Consider the following 20863-nt stretch of genomic DNA (forward strand, 5'->3'; position numbering starts at 1 on the left):
GATGCGGTTTTGGTAAAAATGGCGATGACGACTGGAAAATTTCACAAACACTTAACTAAAAATGTTTTAATTCTACGAGGTAAGATTAGAAAAAAGCACATGATGATAGAATAGGGTTTTTTTTATTAAAGTTTGGGTTTTTTAAGTTTTGTTCATTTTAGGTGTTTAAGTTACAAGTAAACGAAATACTTCACAATTATAAAGTTTGAAGGGCCATGTTTTGCAGGGAATAGTGTCAACTTTGCTTACCGAATTGAGATGAATAAAGTAGTTGATGATAAGTTTTAGTATCTGCGATCCGTTTGTATTGGAAGACTGATCAGTACAAGACAGTACAATACACAATCAGTACAACACAGGAAGAAAGGGGGGACGAAAAGGTATGAAACAACGAGCTGTCAATACGAGTGGCCACCTAGCTACGGTATTCCCGTAAATGGACCGGAAGTGTGATGATACAGCTGGATCGCGTCGTCGGCCGTTTGAAACGAGTTTCATTTCTAACAACAGGTGACGTAAGTGATATGAATTTTTTGTAATAACTGTGTCACTCCCCATCAAGCTGGAACACTCGGTACAACAATGCTTTAATTATGTTTGGCAGAATATCCATGATTTTTACGCCAATGATTGCAACTGCTGTTTCGTTTTGTAAAAATTGGTCTTTGATGGTGGTGTCGTTTGCATCCAGCGCATGTCGTTGATGAGAATCTGGTAAGAGCAAGTTTTTTTAAATTGACGTGTTGTTTGGATTTTTGAGGAAAGTTACCTTATTGATGGAGTTGTTTTGACGGTTGACAATGGATAAGTGTTCCGGGTGTCTGACATTCAGGCCCAGTAATTCGGGCCCACGTCTTTCAGGACCACTTTTATTGGGTCTGAACGTCGTAAAAATTGAGCCTAAATGACGGAGTTGAATGTCATTTAGGCCAAAATATAATTTTTTATATTTTTTACAGAAGTTTGTCATTATCATTTTAAATCATATTAAAATGGAACTGCAATACAATGCGGCCCAATGATGCGATAAAGAAGTCAATGGTTGAGCATAGGTTAGATGCATAGCTTTGTCTGCGAAAAAACCGAGGTTTGAATCGCGATTTGTCAGATGGAAAAATTATGACATGATTGGCTTCTCATTTTCATGGATACATTCAATTAGACGCTAGGTTGAGAGGGCTAATGAAATGAATAAAAACCATGCGACCATGAAAGAAGACAAGAAAAAGATAAGACAAAAGCAATTGATGAGCAATCGACTGAAACAAGGATAACTTGAAAGACCAATCAGGCAAGGGAGAACAGGAAAAGCAACTACACAGGGCTGCCACCGAAATCACATGAAGTGGGAGGAAAGTTTTAATTCCGAACATTAGTCATACTGATGCCGTAGCGGACGCCAGATTCCCTTGTGCCAAACAGCGCTCTTTCTGGCACACCAATGGGATCATATGATGGGCCCGCAACAGCAGGAAGACCTATGGCAGGGGAACTCGTCACCCCAAAATTAATGAACATGCCGGAAGCTAGGACTACTTTCAGGGCAGACAGGATTAAGGCTGGGTGGATGCCGGAACAACGGGGTGTGCGGCCCCGGTAGGGCTAACTGCGTTGCCATCCTGATGAGACCCTGTTTACCGTGGTACCGAGAAAAACTGACACTCTGGCACTCTGCTTCCTTTTTTACTTAAGGGGCGTATAGAAAAGACACTAATTTTTCGGCCTACGGCAGGCGATAGAGGTTGCAAACCCTAAATGAACTCTTCTGTAGTCTCTTATTTTAGCAACTGGGGAAATTAATAAATCTGGGAAAATTCGGAAATGGTTCCGATCATAATGGAAATCTTACAGTTAATTTATAAAAAGGAAATGTAAAAAGGGTTTGAATATAAAAATTCCTTCTTAAAATTAAATATATAAAAAGCAATATGAAAAGCCCATTTGCGCCATCAGACAACACGGCCGGCGTCGGAGTGATCCGATACTTTGTGCGCCACTTTTCTAGGCATAAAAAATAGGGGAAAAAATCTGAAAAAAATTCAGACAATAGAAAAGATGTAAAATGACATAAATCCCAAGTTTGGTGAATTTATGTCATTTTTTCGATTTTTGCCACCCGAAAAACCCATATGAAAAATACACGCCGCCTAATGGAACGGCGCGGGGTGATCCCATACTTATGGAGGGGACTGTACAAATAAAGGCGGATGAACTAGAAAAATTTAAATGAACAAATGATTCTTTTGAAAATCCAACTTAACGCAAGTATTACCAAACTTCAAAAAATGAAAATTACACAACTAACTCAATTTTTGACGTTGAATCGGAATATCAGGTCAGAATTAGCCTAAAATGAACAACCGCATGTGTAACTGCGAACGAATTTGTACTTTTACGCACGCTACTATGCGGCTGAACTACGAAAATTAATGAAAATTACAATTCTAATTCAAATTTTTACGCTGAATCGTAAAGTAAGAATAAGCCTAATATGAACATACGCATGTGTATTTAACAGCGGGGGGGGGGGGGGGTGGCGGGCGGGGGCGGGGCGAGCTATATCGATTGAATTCGGAATGCAGAGAGTATAGTATAGGAAGAAGAAGAGTCTTGTCTCGGATCACGTCTCACAGCCTATATGGCTTTATATATAAATATAATAAGAAAGAAAAGAATTTGTGGTGGTGACTCGGTGGCGGTGCATGCGAAAGAAGAGAGGGGGGCGTGCTGGCAGCAACAGCAACGGCACATATGCCTATAACTATAACTGTATACATACATATACATGGATACTTTGTCTTCTTCTTTCAACACTAGTCTATAAAGGGGAGAGTTGTACTAGTTGACGCTTTTTTTGTTTATGAGCCCCCACTTCTTTATTTCTCAATATTTTTTATTCCCGCTAGGCTTAAAAAAAGAGAAAAAATTTGCTATCAAAAGCGTATTTTTAGTTTGTAACAATTTTCTTCGTTTACAACCAAAAGCGCTTTGAAAATGAAGGAGGGTTGGTCGATTCTCGGGGCAATTTGCTGGAGTAAACGGGGTAGAATGGCCCATCCTATTCTTATAGGAAACAACACACCTAGCGATGGCGTCATGAACTAAATTTTCCGAAAAATTTTCCCTCCCATCTCTAACCCAGCAACACAAGTTGCCCCCAGAAAAGGTGTCTTTGTTATTATTGCGTTTTCAAGCAATACTCTTCCCCCCGTCACTACTAAACCCCTTTGTTTCAGAAAGACGTGGGGGAGAGTAAGCAATTCCGTAAACCCGGCAGCAGCGCACGGCTCTCAGAAGTGGAGATCTGAACAATTTTGAGGGTGGGTAGGGAAAGAACACTAATTGTTTTAAAAATTCGTGACTCACGGGTGCCATAGAAGAAACGCAGATCTTTTTTTAAGACCATTTGCGTTTCTCTAGCATTTCCCATAGTGAGTCACAATTGGAACCTAAAGTAAACCCATTTACATATGGGCCTCTCTACTGTCTGGACACTTTTAGGTTCGCCAAACTCCTACCCTTCCCATTATTTTAAAATTCTAAAAAGAATTGGGATTGTTTCTAGGACCCGAGAGAACCTACAGAAAAATTTTCATTCAAATCGAATGAAAATTTGACCACTTTTTCGCCTTGCGAAAACAGCGGTTTCCCGTAAGGTTCTCTCTGGTGTCCGGACACTTTTGGTGCCTACTGTACAACCATTATTGACGTTTTCGGTGTTTCTGCTGAAGAGCGGTCGGTTCCCAAGTTCGAAGTCTTAGGTTCAAATCTGGGTCTAGAAAATGTTTATTTTTTATTTTCCGTGTTTTATTATTTTTTATACAGAATTGATAGAAGACCTAATTTTGTTAAAAAATGCGAGATTCATCACATGTTATTGAACAAAATTCGAATGTTTTTCCTTTGGCCAGGGCATAGAAAAAAAACTGTTCTTTTGCTTAGTCTAGTAACGCTACGCATGGTGGCAGTAGCTGCTCTGATGTCGTTTTCTGGACCGTCCTTACTTTCCTTCTCCCCCTCTTCCACCCACCCGGGGGATCTCACTTTGAAACACAGCCTCAAAAAGCTGTGACGAGGCCTTACGGCCAAATCCTACAAGGTGACGGTACCATCTCCTCATAGACCATAATCATGTTTTAAAATAAACACCAAGGGCGTCCAAGAGGCTTTATAAATAATGGCAGCGTTGCATCGAATCCCTGAAATTCAAATTTTCGTGTATTTTGTGCAGATATCCTATAATTCTTAGTAGTAAATCTGAATAAGTCGTAAACTAAATTTGAATAAGATAATCTAAGTATTGAACTATTGATTTCATGATTTACATGAATTGTTGATCTTTGAGCTTGAGCTTGAGCTTTCAGAATGTGTAAAGGAAGTGGATATGTCTTGATTAGTTTAAAGACTACGAGAAAGCGCTGTTTTTCATGGTGAAATGGCAAAATAATGGAGTGGCACTGACGATTTCGTTTTCCGATGGATTTTCTCCGTGGAGAAGAAAGAAAAAATTTAAATCTTACAAAATATTGAAGGAAAAATAATGACAAACAAAATAGTCGGGGGGGTTTCCTATAGTCGTATCAGTCAGTCCCACATTGCTGCAAAGTAGGATCAGTGTTTTGTGTTTTTTTTTTATTATTATCTATAGCGAATTCTACGGGTTAATTTGAATTTTATATTTATTGCTTATTTTGAATGGCCTACTTTGCCTTATACGTTGCGATTTTTGTAAGGGAGAGTTTCCAGGAAAAATCGGGAAAAATTCTCGCATGCATGGGAGACTTGAGGGGAACCTCAAGGAGATTAAATAATTAACTGTAGTCAATCAGCAATTAGGATCTATGACTATTCGAAACAGAAAAATGGTGTTCATAATAAACCTCATCAATCATTTCAATTATTAATTACATTAACTACTTCTTTTAGATAATAAGGGGATGTTAACGGGATTAGCAACACCAACCTATAAGGTAAATTAATTGGATAGAAGAAACGTATTATAATGATCCAAACGGGTTTACTTACCTGTAGCCTATACAGAATACCTATTAGAACTAACAGAAAATAGCCAGTATAAAATCAAGGTTTTCTCGAGTTTTCTAGGCACTTGTAATATTAAGATTAACGGTTGACTCGTTTCCTGTATAATGGTACATGTTTTACAAATACAAAAAGGTGATATGATAAATTCAAAATAAAACTATCGTCCCTTGATTCTATGAGTTTACTGCGTCGATGCCATCGACACCTCCACTTTTCCCCCAGTCAGAATTTGCGTAAATGAATCCGTCCTTTTCCACCGTTACGCCGCACACCGTAGCCCCACCCGTGTACTCGCCATCGGTTACATTGTGTCCTCTTTCCACCATGTCCTTGATTATGTCCTGTCATATAGATTTCAATAGTTAGCACAGCTTCAAACTATCCGGTAATCGAAGTCCAATAGCAAATAAAATTTACCGCTGAAAAACCCTTTTCATATTGAAAGTTCATGGGAAACAATTGGTGATGGATCCTCGGACTGTCGATGGCTTCTTTGATCGTTTCACCAAACCAGAGATTTCGGATGATTGCCTAATCAACTATATGAGCTAAAATATTTGATATCTTGAATATTCCACATTGGATCTTACATAGGCTGTTGCTGTAGTGATTTTAGTGCCACCGGCCGCTCCTATGACAGAACGGACACGGCCAGTTGTCGAATTGACGAGGATGGTGGGCGTCATGGAAGACAAGGGTCGTTTACCCGGTTCAATGAAATTCACTGGACTGGGAGGCATCTCGTATTTGTGGACGTTCGGGGTAGAAAAGTCATCCATCTCAGCGTTCAGGATTATACCAGTCTGCTCTGAAGCAAATCCAGCCCCAAAGCTGCAACAATTCAATTAACTATTTTAGTAGCTATTTTCTTTTGGTGAAGTGTGCATTGTTTTCATGCTTACAAGTGATTCAAAGTTGACGTGATGGCGACGGCCATTCCATTACCATCCAGGACAGAAATGTGAGAAGTGCCATGATCCTCCGGACTGTAGGAAACTGCGCCGTAAAATTCTGGGTTGTTAGAAGTAAATGAGTCGTTGATTTTAGCGTAGGTTTCAGAAGCCAGAGCTTTAGACGACAGGATATCAATCAACTAGAACAAAAAAAAAAAATAGGTTTAAGGTACTCTACGAATGATTTCGTGACTTTATGATTTGATCTAACCTCGTTTACTTCAGGAACGAAATGAGGGTCGGCCAATTTCGATCGTTGAGCGAAGGCGTGCTTAAAGGCTTCCGCAATCCGATGGTAATTAGTTGGATCACGAGACGACCTTGCAGTGTTTTCGCTTTCAATGTGACCGTCTAAAATGTTGAGGATGAAAGCAGTCAAAATTCCTGATCCTGGTGGTGGCATAGAGTACACTGTAATTTTGTTTTTCAATTCCACTTTGATGGGAGCCTTCCATTCGGGGCTGTTGAACAACGCAACGATTTAATAACTGCCTTGATATAGAAACGGCAAATCATTCGTCATGATTATAATTACCGATATTGCATCAAGTCTTCTTTGGTTATAATTCCACCTTTCTTCTGTATATTCTCAACTAATGTGTCGCCTAGGATTCCATTGTAAAAACTGCCAACACCTTCGCTAGCGATCGTTTTCAATGTCTGAGCGAATGTTGGATTTTTCACAACGTCGCCTAATTTCTTTACTTGGCCCGTTTCCTCATTCAAAAAAACTCTAATTGTAAACGACATCACAGTTTGTAACAGGTTAATACATGTAGGGCAATATAATGAAATTACCGCATTGAAGGCTCTTCCATGATCAATTTCTGTTCCACTTTCAACGCGTTGGCGAGGTGACTGTTGACTTCAATTCCTTTTTCAACCATTTCAGCAGTTGGTAGAACTAAACGAGACCAAGGTAGTTTCCCGTACTTCTGATGGGCAGCCCAATATCCAGCTAATTCACCCGGAACCGCCACGGCCAAACCACCTATACCACACGCAAGAACACCAAGATAGCTAAATTAATTTAATCACGGGGGTTTTCTACCAACTATCTGACCATATTGAGAGCTGGATGACTTCTTTTGAAACATATTTTTGGTGGCGGCGATAGGCGCTACTTCTCGTGCGTCGAGACATTGAGCTGTTTGGTTCACTGGATCGTAGAGGGTCATAAAAAAGCCTCCGCCAATTCCGGCACTCTGGGGATTAACTGCGCCGATGCAAAAGGCGGTGGCGATCGCGGAATCGACTGCATTTCCTCCGTCCTCCAACACCACACTGCAAAAAAAGAAGAAGAATTAAGAGAACCACTCAAATGTTATTAATTATAATTGTAATCCGCGATAATACCGTCCGATTTTCGAGCAAGGTATGCCGCCAGAGCTGACAGCCGCTTTCTTGAATTTTCCCAATTTGGATGGGGTCGTGACCTTCTTGAGATCGAAAATTTCGAATATCATCCCAACGCCCAGTAAGGCCATTAATACCAAAGCAACGGTTGTCCAAAATATTCTTGTCAACAACTTTTTTCTGTTTCTGCATTAAAAAAATAATAATAATAATAATAACAATAGTTTGAAATCGTTAATTATTTATCCGCTGGTTTATACAACAATTTCACAATTCTCAGTTAAAATGCGTCTCTTTGTAAATGATGATGTTATTCCGACTTATAGGCAAACACAGCACAAGAAACAAAACAATGTAAATACGTCATGTCTACACTATTCAAAAATCTGTTGTTCGCAAAACTAGGAAGTTGTCAAGTTGTCTATAAAATATCGAGGAATGTGATAAAAGGTTTCCTACTCTTTTGCCATGATGTGCTGCAGAAGATACGTTGCACAGATGGAACAACGAAAATTAAGAATTTGAAACGACGTAAAACGAAAAACACGTGAAATCAAGGAAGCAGATTTCGTTCGCTGTGATTAACTGTTGATGTGCGCTTTTGCTGTTGTGCGCTGATGGACTTTCAAAGTTGAATTCTTGTTCGGCTGTATACCTTTTTCCAACTGAAGACAAATACAAAGAGAACAACCGGTTTGCCACACTGCTGACCTTGCAGATATACACACTTCACTTCTTTTGTTCACGATTTCGTCTTTCAGCTAACATGTAGTTGTAGCCAATCAAGGCTACCTTTTCTATTGATTTGAAAAAAAAAGTGATGCCTTTTTTTTTAAGATTTACTCACGGCGTTGACCTTGAGTCGAGAGTTTTCAGGTTTCCAAATCTCCGACTCCCCCACTGCACTTTTACTTTTACTCTGCAATAATTGCGTAATGCGGCGTGATGTTTACATCGATTTTTCTGAATTGAATTTTCTTAATGGGCGCACAGAATTCAATTTTGTCCCAACAATGCACTGGGTTAGCGCACGGAGTCACGGTCCTCACGGGCTGGATGACTGGATCACTAAAGTGACGTCTGGTTCCCGTCTCCTCCTCAACCTTCCTTCTCGCGTTATTGCCGGCTTTTATTGATACATCGTCACGAAAACTTCTGGTGTTTTCTCTTTGGATTGAGAAAAAGGGTGTGGCTGTTACACTCATAAATGAGGAAACCTTGACCTCTCTACAGACAGATATGGCAAAAATATGTCAGTTTCAGAGCACGCAAAACTCAGGTCTTTGAGAATGCATTACACTTCCGTTTTCCGCGGAGCCGGTGAGTTTCCCAAGTCCTTCGTCTGGGTAACCAGGACAGACAATGCAATAATCATTAATAACCGAAGTTATTCCCTGGTGACACTCCAACAAACAGTGGCCAGTATCAAACAAAAAGTAACACTATATGGACTAAAGTGTGAATTTCGACACAAGAACGTTGACGGTTCAGGCCTTGTGAAAACCTTGACCGGTATACTATTTTTACCCGAGCCACTTCAGAAACAATTACAGTTGTTTCCGGTCAATACAAGGGCATGCTAATAGATTCAATATTGGGTCAACTCACCAGCAAACTGATAGGAAAATGAGATCATCAAACCAATTGACTACGTTGTTGAGGTTTGAGGTTCACCAATGAATTCATTCAATCGGAGATGATGAGATTTTGAGTTGCAGACCATGAAACATTGCGTTATAAATTTATTTAAAACTTTAAATAAATATTACTGAATTAAATATCTCAAGAAATGCATAAATAAATCGCCATTCAATAATAACATTTGTTGTCTCAGCCGCTTACTTGAGGAATTCCGCTGTAGCAATAATTGCACGTTTGTGATCCATGATTATACAAATATTCTTCAGCATTAAAAGCCGAACCACCTAATCCGAATTGTTTCAACATAATAAAATTATCAACTCGTGTAATTCATTGTTAAATAAAAAATTGAACCAAACCGTTCGACGTTGCATCACAGCATACACCGCCAAGCCTCTGGCAGGATTCAGCCCCCAGACTGTCTTCAGTTTTCAACAAATCGTCGGTGCATTTTACGCTGATGTTGCTGTTATAGCAAGTGTAGCACAGAGCACTGGATTTCATCTTTCTTGGGTCTTCGTTAGCTAACAAATGTAAAGAATAAGATCAGGAAAAAAATAAATATCAAGTAATCTATTTTAATTATACCTTTGTCAATGGCAGGTTCGGTACCGCAGCATGTGCCAAATAATGAAATGCATTTGCTGGCTGTCATAAATTCACCTTTTTCCAGCCTGTCAACTCTTAGTCCTTCACATGAACCCAACGAACCACCTATTCGTTGAATTATCGTTTAGTTTAAAAAAAAAACAGAGGAGCTAAATTTTAAGGGTGAAATGACAAATTCAAACTAACCGGAAACAGTTGATGATTCAAAGCTAAAGGTTATTATTAGCACACAGGCAACTACTGGCTGCACAATAAAACACCAGAATATTAATTGGTATCTAACTAACTTTAAAAATAATTCAAATAATATTTCTTACCTTCAACAAGGAAATTGCCATTTTTTACTTCACGAAGGTTTTGTAAATCTTTCTAAAAAAAGTTTCAATATTTATTTCACAGTAGGCCTAGTGAGCTCAAATATTTATCTTGATGATTTAAATAAAAGCCTATCTAATGTTAATTAACTTTGTCTAAAACCATGGTTCAAAAACAAAAGAGCGGGTTGAACAACAGCAGAACGTAAAATAAAAGCCTATGAAACTTGCTCCCGGACTCGGGAAAGAATAACGGGACTTGATCAATGTATAATAAAAATTCAAAAGAAGCTATCACCCCAAGTCCGTCATGTATTGCATCGGTGCCCCCGGGCTTAAACTCGTGAGTGTCCCGATCGACACACCCAACTAAAGCAACAAAATGATTATGAAATCATTTTTCAAAAATAAAAATAAAAAATCTGATTTCATCAGATGGATATACTGGGTAAATTAAATCTACATCAACGAAAAACAAACGTAAAATAAAAAGTTTGGACCGTTTGTGGACACTGACCTTCTGGGAGATGCGCAGCGGGCAAAGTAACGTAATGGATAGTGCCGGAATCTTTTTGATATTCAAGATTCACTCACGGATGTATGAGAGCCAGGGTTTTTTTTCCGTTAGATTTTCCGTACCTACCCTTTTATCTGGTATTGGCGGACAGTGCCGCCCTATAGGCAACTTTTAAAACAGGCATACTGTTTGCTATTCATATCATAATATTTTTCACGTTTCTTCTTTTTGGTTTGGTGCATAGTATTCTATCACAGGCGATAATGAATTAAAGTTCACGGATGTGTTAGTTATCAAACGATTTCTTCCCCATAATTCAAATGAATTAAATCGCTTCAAAAAACCGAAAGTTTCGGTTTCATCACATCGATACGTAAATAGGACATTTTCGCGCCGGTTTTTGAACCGGGAAGGAATTCAAGGTAAAGCAGAATAAGAACGAGAAAATCAGTAATGGGGTCCACACTCATGCTCGCTTAGATTTGTTGGCTGATCTGTTTACAATGATAGTGAAGCGTCAAGCGCGCTTCCGAAATTCAAGGTTGGCAAAATTAAAGCCAGACTCGTTTCGGGGTGGAGTAGCCCCCGAGCATCGGAGTGCCGATAGCAGAAGGACGAGTACGATCCACTCCCATAAGAATGTGAAAAGATGGCCGTGAAAGGACGATTACCGTGGATCACTTTCAACGTATAAAAAGAGCGCGTTTCTTGCACTAATTCAGAGCAGTTCTCCGCTTGCAATCAGTCTTCAACTCCCAAAAACTTCCACTCAAAAATGTACAAGGTATTTCAGCATCATTTTTCTAATTCATTTTTTATTTTAAAGTTAAGATTAAAGAAATTAATTTTGTATAACTTTATGTTTAAAGGTTTTCGTTTTCCTCGCTATCGTCGCCGCTGCCAGCGCTATGAACTTCGGCTTGGGAGCTCCTCTCCTCTCCAAAGTCAACTACCAGCCAGCCGAGTATACCCACGTCCGACCGGAAGTGACAATTCAGCAGCCGGAATATAAATACAAGAGCGTGCCTGTTCCAGTCCCAGTTGCCCAGCCGTACTACACCGCTCCCGTTGTCCGCAACTTTGTCGCCGCTCCCCAGTTTGCCGCTTACCCCGGCTTCGGTGGCTTCCCATTCGGTTATTAAGCGAAAACGTTTATGATTCCTCCACGTACATTGTTTCTATAGTCTTCGACCCTTTGATCGCAACAATAAAAAAAATTTTTTAACGACGTCAACTGTCAACTTCCGTATCGAAAATCGTAAATCGAGCTATTTTGGTTTATTTTTATATGAGCTGGTATCAAGGCGGGTTAGATCCATTTCTCACAATGGATTCGCGGAGTTAATATGCCAAGTTTAGCATCGAATTTCATTCAATCAGCATTCAATACATATTGTCAGCTGAACTAAACGTGGTTTACTAAGAATAAAAATTTTAATTCAAAATCGTGAGAATAGTTTATATACGATTTGACTACAATTGTGGGAGTCAACGAAATACCCCCTCGATTTTCATTCATCGAAAATCTCTCCATTATACTTATGGGAAAACCTAAGTCCCAATAAACGCTCCCATTTATACAATTTAACACCCAAAAATACCCTTAGAACTCTCTTTTAAAATCTATTATGTCTAGAATTTCCGAATTTCTGAAGTTGTTTATATTCTTACAAAAATTTTGACAAGATTAAAATATTTTACTGTAGATTTTATATCACAGGATCGTTTTTTTTTTTCATTTATTCGTACTTTTCAAGGGGTTTACACACTGCCCTATATGCTATATCATACTGATTAATGAATAATTGAATAGTGACAATTTATTTGGAATAAACCCTTGTATTTGCCTATTTCAACTATTCTTAAGGTGCTAAAATGAACCAAAAAAAGAAGGTGGTAAAGTCGACCAGAAGCTATACCTACAGGTGTGCTGAGCGTCACTATACAGGTTAACGACGCACGCACCAGTCGTTCTGCTTTACTGCTATGCATAAAATATACTACCACTAATTCGAGCGAAGTTGTCCACCAACAGTCAGTCATAAGGTTCTAAAATTTCCATGCAAAAATGTATAAGGTACATCAATATTCTTCTCAGTAGATTGTTTTTAAATAAAAAGATAATTATATTAAAAGAGACGTGTTGCGTTGGAAAGGTTGTCGTTTTTCTCCTTATCGTTGCTCCTGCTAGCGCTATGAGCTCCGGTTTAGGACCTCCATTTCCCCAATAGTCAAATGACAGCCAACTAAGTACACCCACGTCCGACCTGAAGCACCAGTTCAGGAGCGTACAATTCAAGTACAAGTACAAGAGCGAATACAAATTCAAGAGCGCGCGTACCTGTCCCAGTTCCAGTCGCCCAGCCGTACTACACCGCTCCCGTTGTCCGCAACCTTGCTCCCCAATTTGCAGTTTATCCCGGCTTCGGTGGTTTTCCATTTGACAAATGGGTTATGATTGGTCAACGGGTGCGTTATTCACGATACAACCGCACGGTATTAATAATATGTCAGGTATCAGGTCTAGCGTTATATTTTATTTTGTCAGCTGAGCATAACGTGTTGGTTACTAAGTATAGACATTTTATTTCATAATCGTGAGAATAGTTATATGATTTGACTACGACTGTAAGAAATAAACGTATGATACCCATCAATTTTCATCCATTCAAAAAATGTCTTTTTTTTATAGTATTCACACTTATGCTGTTTTTCTCCTCTTTTTATTGTTTTAAAACAGACGATCACTGAGTTTCCTGCAGTAATTTTATTCCCAAAGGATGTACAAAATAGAAAAAAAATTTTGCCGAAGATAAATGACGTTAATATTTCCCCCTCTAAACATTAAAAGTGAAGTTCATCAAACAACATTCAAGAATTTGAGCACAGGTTGGAAGAATCAAAGCCAGACTCGTTTCGGGGTGGAGTAGCCCCCGAGCGTCGGAGTGTCAATAGCAGAAGGACGAGTATGATCCACTCCCATAGGAACGTGAGAAGATGGCCGTGAAAAGACGATTACCGTGAATCACTTTCAACGTATAAAAAATCGCGTTTCTTGCACTAATTCAGAGCAGTTCTCCGCTTGCAATCAGTCTTCAACTCCCAAAAACTTCCACTCAAAAATGTACAAGGTATGTCGGCATCGCTTCTCGTTAATTCTTTTAAAATTAAGCTAGATAATTAATTCTAGCTTTATGTTTGAAGGTTTTCGTTTTCCTCGCTATCGTTGCCGCTGCCAGCGCTATGAACTTTGGCTTGGGAGCTCCTCTCCTCTCCAAAGTCAACTACCAGCCAGCTGAGTACACCCACGTCCGACCGGAAGTGACAGTTCAGCAGCCGGAATATAAATACAAGAGCGTGCCTGTTCCAGTCCCAGTTGCCCAGCCGTACTACACCGCTCCCGTTGTCCGCAACTTTGTCGCCGCTCCCCAGTTTGCCGCTTATCCCGGCTTCGGTGGCTTCCCATTCGGTTATTAAGCGAAAACGTTTATGATTCCTCCACGTACGTACATTGTTTCTATAGTCTTCGACCCTTTGATCGCAAAAATAAAAAAGATTTTTTAATGACGTCAATTGATTTCAAAATCTTAAATCGAGCTATTGCGGTCTATTTTATATGGTATCAAGGTGAATAACGGGAGCGATTCATTTCTCACGATTTACATGGAGTTAATACGCCAAGTTTAGCATCGAATTTCATTCAGTGCGTGTTGTGCTGTTGTAAGCTGAACTAAACGTGATTACTAAGAATAAAAATTCTTATTTCAAAATCGTGGGAATAGTTAGACGATTTGATTACGTCTGTGGGAATAAACGTAATAACCCATTGATTTCCATTCATCGAAAATCTCTCCGTTATACTTATGGGAAAACCAAAAACCTATAATAACGTCTCCCATTCATACATCAATTTAACACCCCAAAATGCTTCCTTTCTTTTGTTTTAAAATTAGTTATGTCCAGAATTTTTAAAAGCGTGATTATGTTTAAAATACAACATTTGAACAAGTAGATTGGATAAAAAATGTTAAGGATTTTTATATGACGGGATATTAATTTTTTATTTTTTTTTCAGTAGGCATTATCGTAACACTATAATATGAATAAAATTCACGGAAAAAATTACTGACAATTTATTTGCAGTACACCTTGCTTGGAGTTGTTATATTGACCTCCTTTATCTGCCAAGTTTGACTATTCCAAAGGTGGGAAATTTGATCAGAATCGGTGCAGATGTGCGGTACGTCACCATTTAGGTTAACGACACGCATTCGCCGTTCTGTTTTGTATAGCTGCACTAATTCAGGGCAGTTGTCCGCCAGCAGTCGGTTCAATCAAAAGGTTCTAAAATTTCCACGTAAAAATGTATAAGGTATTCCAATATTATTCTCATAGATTCTTTTCAGATTAAGAATAAGGAAATTAATCCTTTAGCTTCTTTTAACCGGAAGTCACAGTTCAGCAGCCGGAAAATAGATTCAAAAAAGTGTCTGACCTGCCTATCCTAGTTATGGTCGCCCAGCCGTACTATTACACCGCTCCCGTTGTCCACCCTCTCCTATCCCCTATGAACTTCGGTTTGGGAGCTCCTCTCCTCTCCAAAGTCAGCTACAGTACCAGCCAACCGAGTACTCCCACGTTCGACCGGAAGTGACAGTTCAGCAGCCGGAATACACACATAAGAGCTTGCCTGTCCCAGTTCCAGTCGCTCAGCCGTACTACACCGGTCCCGTTGTTCGCAACTTTGTCGCTGCTCGCCAATTTCCAGCTTATCCTGGATTCGGTGGTTTCCCATTGGGTTATTATTAAGCGAAAACATTATTATTCCAAAACATATGTTGGGCTAACATTTTAATGATGTTTATCAATAAGGATAACGGGTGCGCTTCATTTCTTACAATATAAGCTCACGGTAGTCATAGATCAGGTTTAGCACTGAATTATATTGAATACGTGTTGTCAGCTGAGCTAAACGTGGTTACTAAGCATAAAATTCTTATTTCATAATCGTGAGAATAGTTATATGATTTCACTACGACTGTGGGAAATAAAGGTATGATACCCGTCAATTTTCATCCATTCAAAAAATTTCTTTCTTGTATAGTTTTCACACTTATGCTCTTTTCTTTCCTCTTTTTATTGTTTTTTAAATCAGATGATCGCTAAAATTAGATTTCCCGCAGCAATTTTTATTGCCTAACAATGGGCAAAATAGAAAAAAAATATATTGCCGAAGTAAAATGACGTTAATATTTCCCCCTCTAAACATTACAAGTTAAGTCCATCAAATAACATTCAAGAATTTGTGCAAACAGGAGAAATTGTTAAAAGGTTGGCATTATACGTTTCAACAACTGTTGAATCGAAGAAGAGAGGGGCCTTCTACAAGTCAACTGGGTCGATGCCTTGGACATCGCCACTTTTCCGCCAGTCAGAGTTGGCGTAAATAAATCCATCCGCTTCAACCGTAATGCCGCAAACGACGGCTCCGTTCCCAGGGAACTCGGTGACGCTGTGTCCTCTGGTCGTCATGTTGTTGACAATGTCCTGGGATTTAAAAAAAAAAGCGAATAGCGAATATAGAATTCAATCTTTCTTATCGTCAAACGAAATTATTTACCGATGGGAAACCCTTTTCGTATTGAAATTTCATCGGGAACAGCTGGTGGTGCATTCTCGGACTGTCGATGGCCTCTTTGATCGTTTCGCCGAACCAAAGATTTCGGATGATTGCCTGTAAGTTAATAAACTCGGTTGAATGAATTCAAATATTTGGGTGAAATATCTTATTAGGCTCAAATCTACATAGGCGGTCGATGTGGTGATTTTAGTGCCACCAGCCGCTCCTATGACGGAACGGACCCGTCCAGTTCTCGAGTTGACGATGATGGTGGGCGTCATGGAAGACATGGGCCGTTTGCCCGGCCGGATGAAATTAGCCGGACTGGGTGGAACTCCAAAGTAGTTGATGACGTTAGGTGATGAGAAGTCGTCCATTTCGTCGTTCATCAGGATTCCGGTTTGCTCCGAGATCCATCCAGCGCCAAACCTGCGAGACGAAATGCAAGAAATTTGTGAAAACGTTTGAGCTGATTGGTTTGTCTTGTATCGTCCGCACTTTAAGTTGACAGTTGAAGTCACTGAAACGGCCATTCCGTTGCCATCAAGGACGGACATGTGGGCAGTGCCGTGGTCCTCCTGATTGTAGGTAACAGCACCGTAAAATCCCGGATCGTTGTAAGTAAACGAATCGTTGATTTTTGCGTAGGTTTCAGCGGCCAGTGCTTCCGGATCTGCCATCAGAGTTCTAGTGAACTAAAATTATGCAATCAAAACGGGGTTTAGGTTATTTTCGTTATTATTATTATTATTTTAATTCCACCTCATTCACTTCCGGAACGAAATTAGGATCGGCCAATTTGGTACGATGGGCGTAGGCGTGTTTGAAAGCCTCCGCAATCCGGTGGTAATTCGTCGGATCGCGGGATGCCTTTCCATTTGTCTCTCCTTCGAGGTGCCCGTCTAAAATGTTGAGGATGAAAGCGGTCAAAATTCCTGATCCGGGCGGAGGCATGGAGTACAACGTGAAATTGTTGTTCAATTCCACTTTGATGGGTTTCTTCCATTCGGGGCTGTAAAATAGTGATTGCGTCAATTCAGAAAAAGGTATAAATCTTTGGTAAATCATTAATTACCGATATTGCATCAAGTCCTCCTTGGTTATGATTCCGCCTTTCTTCTGGATGTCCTCAACTACTTTATCGCCTATGATTCCGTTGTAGAAGACGCCAACGCCTTCGTTAGCGATCGTTCTCAATGTCTGAGCGAATGGTGGATTCTTGACTATGTCGCCTAATTGTTTCACTTTGCCGGTTTTTTCGTTCACGAAAATACTATTTCCCCGATAAGGTTGAAATGATAAACCATTACTCTCAATTTCAAGTGATTTAAGATTAACTAGTGCAATTACCGCATCGAAGGCTCGTCCAAAATTAATTTCTCGAATTCTTTTAGCGAGTTGGCAAGGTGACTGTTGACTGGAATACCTTTCTCGGCCATTTCAGCAGTCGGCAGGACTAAACGGGACCAAGGTAATTTCCCGTACTTCTGATGGGCGGCCCAAGAGCCGGCCAGCTCTCCCGGTACAGCCACGGCCAAACCACCTTCATTGACAATTAATTGAATAGTAAAGGAAATAGTTGAATTGCTCAATCCGGAATTATATCCGCACCTCTTTGAGAGATGGAAGCGTTTCCTTTGAACATGTCTTCGGTAGCAGCAATAGGCGCCACTTCTCTTGCATCGAGGCTTTGAGCTACCGGACCAACTGGATCGTAGATAGTCATGTGGAATCCTCCACCGATTCCGGCGCTCTGCGGATTAACTGCTCCGATGCAAAAGACCGTGGCGATAGCGGCGTCGACTGCGTTTCCTCCATCCACCAAAACATCACTGCAGATAAATCAAATCATGGAAGCGATTGTTCGTTTCAAATTCAAAATTCAAAATTTACCGCCCAATTTGTGAGCAAGGAATGCCATCTGAGCTGACAGCCGCCGTTTTGAATTTGCCCAGGCGGGAAGGTGACGGAGGAGGGAAAGGTTCGTCAGCATCCGCTAATCTAAATTTATTCAAGCACAAAGTACAAACCACACAATCGAATAAAAAAAAATGAAATAAAATTAATTGTAGCTCAGACAACTTACTTTGGTTGCTCAACTTTAGGAGGACTAGGCTGTGGCTTTCCGGAAGTCTCGACTGTCTTGACGACATTGGGTACGAAAGAAACGTCCTGTTGATTGGCGTATCGATAAGTGTAATATGGAAGGGTGTACGGGTAGTTAAGGTATGGATAAGCGTTGGGGTAGGCAAGAAAAGGAGTGGCCATAGAGTGGGGGGACACTCCTCCCGGATAGAATCCGGCATACGCATTATTATTGTCAATGAACCACCCGAAATTATCGTAGGGTGCCGGAATTTGGACGAATGCTTTGGCACCCAAGCAAAACAAGAGCAGCGTGATCTGTTGTAAAATATTTAAATGAAATCCAAAAATAGAACAGTGAAAAAATAATAAAATTAACTTACAATCTGCATGTTAACAGATATTTTCCCCGCTGAACGTAGGGAAATAAGAACAATCACAATTCGACTAATGCGGGAAATATAAGACAGGCAGACCAGTTCTCCTGCCAGCAGCAAAGCCAACTGACAAATACTTGAACTTGTTTTAGTTTGGTTTCTTTTTAAAACATTGGCACGGTTTTCTGTCCAATGAAGTGACATGACAACAGCGTACGGCGACTTATAGTTAAACCATAATAAACTTCCTTGTGGGCTATGCAAATTTTTCGCAATGACCTTGCTAAGAGCTTACATTTTCTCTCCGTCAACGCCTTGTCAGGGTTATCACTATTATTCTGTGGATTTTTTCGGGTATATCCTGCCAAAACTAAAAGTCATTTATAATTCACTTAGTTACAGGCCTTGAACGGAGGACACCTGGTAAAATTCCCCGTTCTTTCCTGGCGAGCGAAAGTAAAAGTGTATATTGAGATGTTCACGGGTGCACTGTAAGGATTCACGAACGGCGTTCCCTGTCGGCCAAAAACGTGAAAGGACTTATTTGCCAGTGGGCTTGGGCCAGTCTGTATTATAATCGTATTTATAAACAATTGAACTATTGATGATCGATACTACTGGTTTTCAGAGGCACGTGACTGGTGTTAGTGTAAGTACACGCACAGCGGAAGACCAAATATTTGATCACGTTCTTTCATCGATAGACAGGGTGTGGCAGCCTGGCAGTCACAAGCTTGAGGGTTGGGTGGGGTTGTGAACAATGTCACCTGGACGAAAATGCTCCAGTTGCTGAATCTAGGAAACAAAAGAAAACTCCCTCAAAGATTAATCAATGGTTCCAGATACCCGGACGTCCTGGTGACCTTCGCCCGTTGATCAGCTCGATTTGCGATCGTCTGTTTTTAAATCTAGTTAGCTATCAAAGCAATCAATGCCAAAGGTGAGCAGCTACAGTTCCCGTTACACTTGTTTTCCCATGCTGCATGATCTACATTCTTCATTTTTTGTCAGCGACTTGAAGCCCTCATTTCGATTTCCTTAGAGATGCGCATAAATGGAAGATGTCAGTCCAAATTGTTATCAAATTACATAACAAATTAAGTGACGGGAATTTGATTGGAGAGATATAGCGATATCGTTGTTCTGGCCCATCGTTATTTTGGCATGGAACTTCCGCCTCCCTCTCTCGTTTGCAAAGAGATTTTCTCATAGAAGTATTGAAAGTATTGGAAATAATATATTTACTTCCCACAGAGAAGCAGTAACGGGCGTGCAGCACAAAGATTTCAGGAGTCTATAGCTCTGATTTAAGCATAGATAAAGAAGACTTATGGTGTCTTATGGTGACTTACGTGGTCTTTATCTGTGATTTAAGTACCTGAAAATCTGAAATCTTTGTGCTGCACGCCCGTTACTGCTTCTGTGGGAAGTAAATATATTATTTCCAATACTTCTTTCTATACTTCGCGTGCGAAGCAAGGGATCTGCATTCCGTTTTTGCACCAAAAGCCCGGAGGGAACCTTGCAACGCAAGTCGTTCGGTGCAATATTATTCGCTATTTTTTAATATTTTTGTACCTATAATTAAGTATTTCCCACTTATTGCCTGTACCATTAGATGTGTTACTCAATTGGTCATCTTTTAATTTTTACTTCAAGCTCAAATGCAATCTAGTCTATTTTATATTAAAATTATTCTTTAGTTGTTTACCCTTCTTACATGCTATCCCCGACAAGATTATGGCGGTCATTTTGATGATAAGCCTTAGAAGTGTACTGACCATAAATTCTTAATTCCCTAGCAAGAATCTAAAACTATTTAATTTAATTTATTAAAAACAAACGAGTTAAAAAAATTCAAAAGAGGTCAGACCCAGACCAAGTTGGAAACTCGAAAGCGAACGAGGGGTCTGATTATAAACACCTGTAAATAAATTTTGTTATAAAAGTAATTGTAGCCTATTTTAAAAATGAACGTTTTCAACGGTATTGTGCATGGAATATTCTAAATACCATACTATATTATTTTAAATATTGCAAAATTTGCGCACGTCATTGCTGTTTGCATATAATATTCGATAACATTTGATTTAATGAATGCACCAGCGACTTGCCATGCTAATCTTTGGTGTTGGAATCAAAGTCGAGATATGAAACGTAACATGTGCATACCACCGAAAGTTTGTTTATTACACATTTATGGACTGGGAAAGTGGACGTCTCTCGAGTGCAACATGAGGCAATGTATCCACAAATAAAGGGGAAAAACCCACCAGTTTTCGAAAACATAGCGTATGGAATTAGAATGTACATTTAAGAAGCGGAGAGTTATGGCGCTGTCCGCTGCG

At 39.9% G+C, this 20863-nt stretch overlaps 3 protein-coding genes across 6 annotated transcripts; all 3 read right to left on the reverse strand.

Annotated features, from left to right (window-relative positions):
• Positions 1 to 5121: 5121 nt before the first annotated feature.
• Positions 5122 to 7943, reverse strand: LOC124321025 (scoloptoxin SSD14-like). Its single transcript, XM_046783942.1, has 10 exons — positions 7812 to 7943; positions 7353 to 7538; positions 7060 to 7280; positions 6795 to 6987; positions 6532 to 6729; positions 6208 to 6457; positions 5946 to 6136; positions 5634 to 5874; positions 5461 to 5574; positions 5122 to 5384 (listed from the first exon to the last, which is right to left on the reverse strand). The coding sequence occupies exons 1-10, from the start codon at positions 7820 to 7822 to the stop codon at positions 5217 to 5219; spliced, it is 1773 nt and encodes a 590-aa protein (XP_046639898.1). The 5' UTR covers positions 7823 to 7943; the 3' UTR covers positions 5122 to 5216.
• On the reverse strand, positions 7812 to 10513 carry LOC124321027. 2 transcript variants are annotated; one of them, XM_046783944.1, is made up of 6 exons: positions 10434 to 10513; positions 9920 to 9971; positions 9789 to 9846; positions 9582 to 9707; positions 9353 to 9517; positions 7812 to 9277 (listed from the first exon to the last, which is right to left on the reverse strand). In XM_046783944.1, exons 2-6 carry the CDS (start codon positions 9938 to 9940, stop codon positions 9183 to 9185), a joined length of 465 nt encoding a protein of 154 aa, XP_046639900.1. In that variant the 5' UTR covers positions 9941 to 9971; positions 10434 to 10513; the 3' UTR covers positions 7812 to 9182. The 2 variants fall into 2 exon arrangements, with proteins under 2 accessions (XP_046639900.1, XP_046639901.1); XM_046783945.1 differs by lacking the exon at positions 10434 to 10513 and adding an exon at positions 10215 to 10360.
• A 5127-nt stretch (positions 10514 to 15640) lies between these two features.
• LOC124321024 (scoloptoxin SSD14-like) lies at positions 15641 to 20775 on the reverse strand. 3 transcript variants are annotated; one of them, XM_046783939.1, is made up of 12 exons: positions 18936 to 20775; positions 18522 to 18876; positions 18140 to 18456; positions 17947 to 18054; positions 17665 to 17885; positions 17404 to 17596; positions 17129 to 17326; positions 16816 to 17065; positions 16552 to 16748; positions 16239 to 16482; positions 16054 to 16167; positions 15641 to 15980 (listed from the first exon to the last, which is right to left on the reverse strand). In XM_046783939.1, the coding sequence occupies exons 2-12, from the start codon at positions 18717 to 18719 to the stop codon at positions 15816 to 15818; spliced, it is 2205 nt and encodes a 734-aa protein (XP_046639895.1). In that variant the 5' UTR covers positions 18720 to 18876; positions 18936 to 20775; the 3' UTR covers positions 15641 to 15815. The 3 variants fall into 3 exon arrangements, with proteins under 3 accessions (XP_046639895.1, XP_046639896.1, XP_046639894.1); XM_046783940.1 differs by having other exon boundaries at positions 18522 to 18885; XM_046783938.1 differs by having other exon boundaries at positions 18522 to 20775.
• Between the last annotated feature and the right edge of the window lie 88 nt (positions 20776 to 20863).

Source organism: Daphnia pulicaria, chromosome 1 (genome assembly GCF_021234035.1).
Source record: "Daphnia pulicaria isolate SC F1-1A chromosome 1, SC_F0-13Bv2, whole genome shotgun sequence".
NCBI classification, from domain to species: domain Eukaryota; kingdom Metazoa; phylum Arthropoda; class Branchiopoda; order Diplostraca; family Daphniidae; genus Daphnia; species Daphnia pulicaria.

What these genes read in the sequence shown, in the direction of transcription:
- LOC124321024 (XM_046783939.1), bottom strand. Translation starts at nt 18,719, where the DNA reads ATGTCACTTCATTGGACAGAAAACCGTGCCAATGTTTTAAAAAGAAAC. An exon ending in ACTTCAACTGTCAACTTAAA is followed by an intron (nt 16,483 to 16,551) that starts GTGCGGACGATA and finishes TTCGTCTCGCAG; the next exon opens with GTTTGGCGCTGGATGGATCT. An exon ending in ACGAAAAGGGTTTCCCATCG is followed by an intron (nt 15,981 to 16,053) that starts GTAAATAATTTC and finishes TTTAAATCCCAG; the next exon opens with GACATTGTCAACAACATGAC.
- LOC124321027 (XM_046783944.1), bottom strand. Translation starts at nt 9,940, where the DNA reads ATGGCAATTTCCTTGTTGAAG. An exon ending in TGGCAATTTCCTTGTTGAAG is followed by an intron (nt 9,847 to 9,919) that starts GTAAGAAATATT and finishes TTTATTGTGCAG; the next exon opens with CCAGTAGTTGCCTGTGTGCT. An exon ending in CGAACCTGCCATTGACAAAG is followed by an intron (nt 9,518 to 9,581) that starts GTATAATTAAAA and finishes TACATTTGTTAG; the next exon opens with CTAACGAAGACCCAAGAAAG.
- LOC124321025 (XM_046783942.1), bottom strand. An exon ending in GTCATCCAGCTCTCAATATG is followed by an intron (nt 6,988 to 7,059) that starts GTCAGATAGTTG and finishes CGTGTGGTATAG; the next exon opens with GTGGTTTGGCCGTGGCGGTT. An exon ending in TCGTTCCTGAAGTAAACGAG is followed by an intron (nt 6,137 to 6,207) that starts GTTAGATCAAAT and finishes TTTTTGTTCTAG; the next exon opens with TTGATTGATATCCTGTCGTC.